Genomic DNA, 6,114 nt, shown 5'->3' on the forward strand with positions numbered 1-6,114 from the left:
GGGTCCGCGGGGCGCGGGCGATTCTGATGCGGTGGCGCGGCCGTTGGCCGCGGGGCGCGCGGTGGTGCGGCTAGCCGCCGGCCTTCGCTCCGCCCAGATCTGGGCTCTTCTGGGCCTCAGCTGGGTTGGGGCGGGCTGGCGTTCCGGCGTGCGGTGGCGTGGCTCCCTGGTGGTGGTGGCGCGGCGTCGAGGGATGCGGGTGGTGGCGGCTTCGTCGGCCGATGTGCTGCAGCGTGGTGGCAGGGGTTGTCCGGATCCTTTGGGGTCCGGCCGGGCCTGTGCGGGCCTGGTAAGCTCCTGTCGTCACGTCCGGTCGGCTCCGCGTCGGCGGTGGTGGTAGTCCCCTCCCATCGGCTGAGTTGCGGCTGCCCCCGAGCCCGTTGGCCCCTCGTCCCTCCTCCAGGTCTCGTGTCGGTGGCTCAGCGAGACGGCGATGATGGTTTAGTGACTGTGGTGGCACATGTTGGTGGGCGGCAGTTCTGGTGGAGCACTTCCGATCGTCCGGGGTGGTGGTGGTTGTTTGGGTTGGGAGAAATCCCTGGTGGCTCGTCCATGACCGACGCGGTGACGCCTGCGGGCGCCGCCGGACCTTCCTGAAGGGCGTCGGATCTGCCCCTTCCCCACTGCCCTCTGCGTACCGGGGGAAACCCTTGGACTTGTCCGGGCAGCAGCGGCGTCATCGTCGCATTTCTTCCTGAAGGTGTTGATCGGTACGCGACGCCTCGGAGTGCTAGAAGCGCGGTGGTACTTCTCCGATGGGTGCAGCGGTCACTAGTCATCTTTGTTTCGTCGACCTGCCGTTGTCGGCATTTGTTTCTTTTTCTTTTCTTCTAAGTGTGCTTGTGCTGCTTCCGCTCCAGCACCTATCGTTGGTTGTATTGGATGGTTGCTTTGTAATACAAAAGGGGAAACCTTTTTTCTCAAAACCCCGGACACCGCTTCGCAGTGTAATTCATTCCGTCACGGTTGAACTGTACAGAATACAAGTCGAGGGGATAGGTCAGAAAGCACCAAGGAAGGAAGGATCTTGTGCAAGAACACGAAAATGGAGTAGCGACGAAGCCGTCCCTGAACGCCAGGGTGGGGCTGCGGCTGCCTCGTCTGAGTCGTCTCAACGCTCGCTCGCCATTGCTTGCTTCCCGATCTCGCGACCCCGGCCAGGCGAGCGAGACAGTCACAGTCTAACCACTCCATGTCACAAACGAACACACTCGCGACCATACAACCATCTGCATCTCGCACCAAAATCCGAAAACGAAAAGCACAAAAAGAGGAATATCAATTAGCAAGCAACCATTAAATATGCTACCCCAAAATACGCATGCACGCCAACAAGGCAAGTAACGGATGCATATGTTTGGCAAGGCAATGCCAATGTAACCTCCAAATTAAACATCCAATGGAAGCTTTACAAGCTTGCGTGTTTCTCATTTGACCAACCCCGTATACGAAGGGAGAAGATGGAGGACCACTTGTGGTTTGTAAAAGCTATCTATAAAATTCGAAAGAATGGAGGAAATTGAAGAGAATTAGTTCCTACCAAATATATATAGAGAGGGAGCGAGTAATTAGGAGGAGGGGGAGTGTTGGTGGAGAGAAGAGATCCCGCAACAATAAAAGAAGAAAGCAGGCGAACCAAACCAAACATACCAAAGGGAAGCAAGCAAAGGAAATCGAACACCCAACAAAGGGGAGGCACCAAACTCGTAAAGTGATAGCCTCGTATATAGCCAGGCGAGAAGGACAGCAAGCCACCGCGAGAACGCAACGCGGGAGAAGAAGCAGCAGCAGCTCTCCATTTTCCGTTTCATATCATTTCATTTCATAGAGGGAGAGAGCTAGATAGGCAATAGCAGCTAGCAAAGCGGAGAAGTAAAGAAGTTTTTGTTTACTCCATCTTCCCTGGGCTTGCAAGCAAAGGCCGGCCGGCTGGGGAGATCGTGGTAAGTTCCTTTAAAGCGCGGGGGCGGGAGCCGGAGGCCGGCCAGCATGCAGCAGCGGCGCAAGTCGGTGTTCGGGTCGGCGCCCTACGCGATGAAGCAGGCCGCGCTGGGGGCGGGCGTGGCGGCGCGCAAGAACGGCACGCCGCTCTCCATGGCGGCGGTGGTCTTCTCGCTCTTCGTCTTCGCCACCTTCCTCTACAACGAGGACATCAAGTCCATCGCCGACTTCCCCTTCGGCGCTGGCGCCGGCGCGCTCCGCGCCAAGTCCCCCGACCTCCACCTCCTGCAGGAGGCCGAGGCCGCCGCGCACCAGGCCGTCACCACCCTCGCCATGCGCGGGGAGGAGGCCATCGTGCGTGTCCTCGACGCGCCAGCCGCCGGGGCCCTTCTTCCGGTAGCCAACGCGGGCGCCGGTAACGGCAAAAACGCCACCGGGACCGGGGTGGTGGTGGCCAAGGTCAGCGCCGTCTCCAACGCCAACGCCAACACGGCCGGCGCCAATGCCGGCAAGGAGGAGGAGGGGCAGGAGAAGGACAGGGACGTGACGCTCCCGAACGTGACGGGAGGCGGCGGCGCGGAGGAGGCGAAGCGGCGGGAGGACGAGGAGGCGGCCGAGCGGGCGTCGACGGCGAAGGCCGCGGCGGCGACGGCGGCGGCGCTGCGGACGGCGGTGGTGAGCGTGCCGGAGACGTGCGACCTGTACCGCGGCAGCTGGGTGTACGACGAGGTGAACGCGCCGGTGTACAAGGAGACGCACTGCGAGTTCCTGACGGAGCAGGTGACCTGCATGCGCAACGGCCGCCGCGACGACTCGTATCAGAAGTGGCGGTGGCAGCCGACCGACTGCGACCTCCCCCGGTACGTTTTTTTCTTCTTCGTTCTCGTGTGACCGTTTTACGCCGGTTTTTCTGAGCGGTTTGTGGGGTTGCGATCTGAAATTCGGGTTCCACGCCGGGATGCGAGGCCGAATGGCCGGTCTGGTTTGTCAGCATGTACGAGCCGGAGATCATCATCGGTTTCCGGAAACTGAGGCCACTTGTTTTTACTACTCCTGTTAATCTATGAATAGTACTAGTACTATGAGACAAACACCACTAGGAGCAGTGTTCTCTACTCCTGTTAAGCCGCGTTAGTTTGAGCATCCGACAGCTTCGACTTTCCATACGGGAAACTGTTTTTCGGCACGACGGAGGCAAGTGGCACTGGCACAACGAAAATGATGCACAACGTACTGTAGCATTGTTGGTGTCTGGCACAATGCTGTATTAGTTTGAAGCACTAGGGATGTGGGGCTGAAAAGTGTTGAACATGCCATGAAACTGCAGGTTCGACGCTCGTCTGCTGCTGGAGCGGCTGCGCAACAAGCGGCTGATGTTCGTGGGGGATTCGCTGAACCGGAACCAGTGGGAGTCGATGGTGTGCCTGGTCCAGTCGGTGATCCCCAAGGGCCACAAGACCCTCACCAAGTTCGTCAACAACGGATCCAGCAACGTCTTCTACGCCCACGTACGTGCCTAATCCCTCTAATTGTGCTGTTATTACGTGATCTAGCCTGAGAGAGAGGAGCTCATGGTCATGGATGGATGGTGATGGTGCATGCTGATGCTGCAGGATTACAACGCGACGGTGGAGTTCTACTGGGCGCCCTTCCTGGTGGAGTCCAACTCGGACAACCCCAAGGTGCACAGCGTCCCGGACCGCGTCATACAGTGGCACTCCATCGCCAAGCACGCCAAGAACTGGGTCAGCGTCGACTACCTCGTCTTCAACACCTACATCTGGTGGCTCAGCGCGCTCGACATGAAAGTCCTGTAAGTTGTCCATGGACAGTAGCAACATTTCTCAGTTGCTTTGGTATCTCGACGTACTACTCATGGCACTGACAACCACATACGGATACGGTGACAGGAAAAAAGGGTCGTTCGACGAGGGGGCTACCGAGTACGAGGAGGTGGACCGGCCCGTGGCGTACAGCGAGGTGCTCAAGACGTGGGCCAAGTGGGTCGACCGCAACATTGACCCCAACAGCACCACCGTCTTCTTCATGGGCATGTCACCCAACCACATCACGTAAGCCCTACTATACTATACGTATCACCTCTCATTCTTTGCTTGCATTGTACGTACACGTTCCATCTTTTTCTTTGCTTCAGTTTTTCTTCTCTCGGAAGGAGTTTCTTTGCTTCAGTTCAGATTTAGAAAAACATGCGTGTGCAGTGTACGCTACAAACATATCATATGGTTTCCTTGAGGATTGGTTTATCGAGAGAGGGACCCCCGCGCGCAGTGAGATCTCCCTTTCAATTAGGTGTTGAGCTGAGCTTGAGCATTGCCTTAATTCGCACAAAAGGCAAACAGTGACAGGGATTGTCCGATGTTACCTAAGAAGTCACACTTGCTTTACCATCTAAATGAAGTTGGTGGCGAGAGAGGACCCCTAAACTTCGGAGATGCACATGTGCCACCTATTCTCGATCATATACATTGTTTGTCGTGCTAATTAAACTTCGATCATGTCAACAAAAAACACAGGCCGGAGGCATGGGGCAACGAGGGCGGCATCAAGTGCGCAATGGAGACGCAGCCGATCGCCAACCGGAGCGCGACGCTGGACGTGGGCACGGACTGGCGCCTCTACGCGGGCGCCCAGGACGTGCTCAAGACGTTCCGCCGCGTGCCGGTGCACTTCGTGGACATCACGGCGCTGTCGGAGCTCCGCAAGGACGCGCACACGTCGGTGCACACGCTCCGGCAGGGGAAGCTGCTCACGCCGGAGCAGCAGGCCAACCCCAAGACGTACGCCGACTGCATCCACTGGTGCCTGCCGGGCCTGCCCGACACCTGGAACCAGTTCCTCTACGCCCGCATCGTCTCCAGTGCCTCCACCCAACGCCAAGAGTAGCCTCCCTCCCATAGGTAAAACGGAGCTCCAACGAGGCTCCTCCGGTCAGTGTTGCATGCAGATACAGATACAGAAGAGCAAAGGGCAGTTGAAAGAACTCAAAGGATGGATGCCCGCCATCTCTCTCTTTTTCACCAATTTTCTGCTGGTTGCGTAAAGCCGTCATGTGCCGTTAACCTGTGATTCTTTTTGTTCAAAAGAAATGGAAGGTTAGGATAATGAAATATGTGGTGGGCTGTGTTTGACTGGCTCATTTTCCTCTCCTGCAAAAAAAGCTTGTGAGATGTGTAGATCAAGTTTTGAGGAGCATTGCACCGTACTGGTGCTCTGGTGATCAAGGGAGATATACACTCTTCACGCATGCTACCTGTAAGATGCGATGATTGCACGATGTATTGCTCTTCATGCATAGACACGTATATATGATGTATAAAGGTGGGCCACGGACCTCGACTATACAAGAAACTAGGAGGCGGGCCCAATACATAATATGCACATAACACATATACTCAACACCCCCCTCCCCGCAGTCGAAGCGGCACCGCGGCTGACGCAAAGACTGGACCGGAACTCCTCAAATGACGCCATAGGCAAGCCCTTAGTCATGATATCTACAAATTGTTGGGAAATAGGGACATGTAAAACACGAATATGGCCAAGGGCCACCTGTTCCCGAACAAAATGAATATCCAACTCAATATGCTTGGTCCGTCGATGATGCACCGGGTTAGTGGAGAGGTAGACCGCCGAGACGTTGTTGCAGTAGACCACCGTGGCACGGTCAAAAGGGCAAGAAAGCTCCTGAAGTAGCTGGCGAAGCCACGAACACTCGGCGACGGCGTTGGCCACCGCGCGATACTCAGCCTCAGCACTGGAACGAGAGACCGTAGGCTGCCGCTTGGACGACCACGAGATAAGTGAGGGTCCAAGGTAGACACAATAGCCCGAGGTGGAGCGACGAGTATCAGGGCAGCCCGCCCAGTCTGCATCGGAGTAGGCGGTGAGGGCGGTGTCGGCGGAGGCATGAAGCATGACGCCAAGATCCATAGTGCCACAGACATAGCGGAGAATCCACTTGACCGCAGCCCAGTGAACGTCTCGAGGAGCATGCATATGAAGACACACCTGCTGTACGGCATACTGGATCTCCGGTCGAGTCAGAGTGAGGTACTGAAAAGCACCAATGATAGACCGATAGAAAGCAGCATCCGAAGCAGGAGAATCATCCGTGGCAGAAAGCTTGGCCTTCGTATCAACAGGCGTAGCGGC

General features: G+C 56.7%; 1 protein-coding gene across 1 annotated transcript; it reads left to right on the top strand.

Moving 5' to 3' along the window:
- The first annotated feature begins 1,545 nt into the window (after positions 1-1,545).
- On the top strand, positions 1,546-5,071 carry LOC123097777 (protein trichome birefringence-like 28). The gene is made up of 5 exons (XM_044519600.1): positions 1,546-2,801; positions 3,269-3,449; positions 3,555-3,754; positions 3,852-4,013; positions 4,476-5,071. The coding sequence occupies exons 1-5, from the start codon at positions 1,990-1,992 to the stop codon at positions 4,843-4,845; spliced, it is 1,725 nt and encodes a 574-aa protein (XP_044375535.1). The 5' UTR covers positions 1,546-1,989; the 3' UTR covers positions 4,846-5,071.
- The last annotated feature ends 1,043 nt before the right edge of the window (positions 5,072-6,114 follow it).

The sequence above is a fragment of the Triticum aestivum genome, chromosome 4D, assembly GCF_018294505.1.
Source record: "Triticum aestivum cultivar Chinese Spring chromosome 4D, IWGSC CS RefSeq v2.1, whole genome shotgun sequence".
Lineage (NCBI taxonomy): Eukaryota > Viridiplantae > Streptophyta > Magnoliopsida > Poales > Poaceae > Triticum > Triticum aestivum.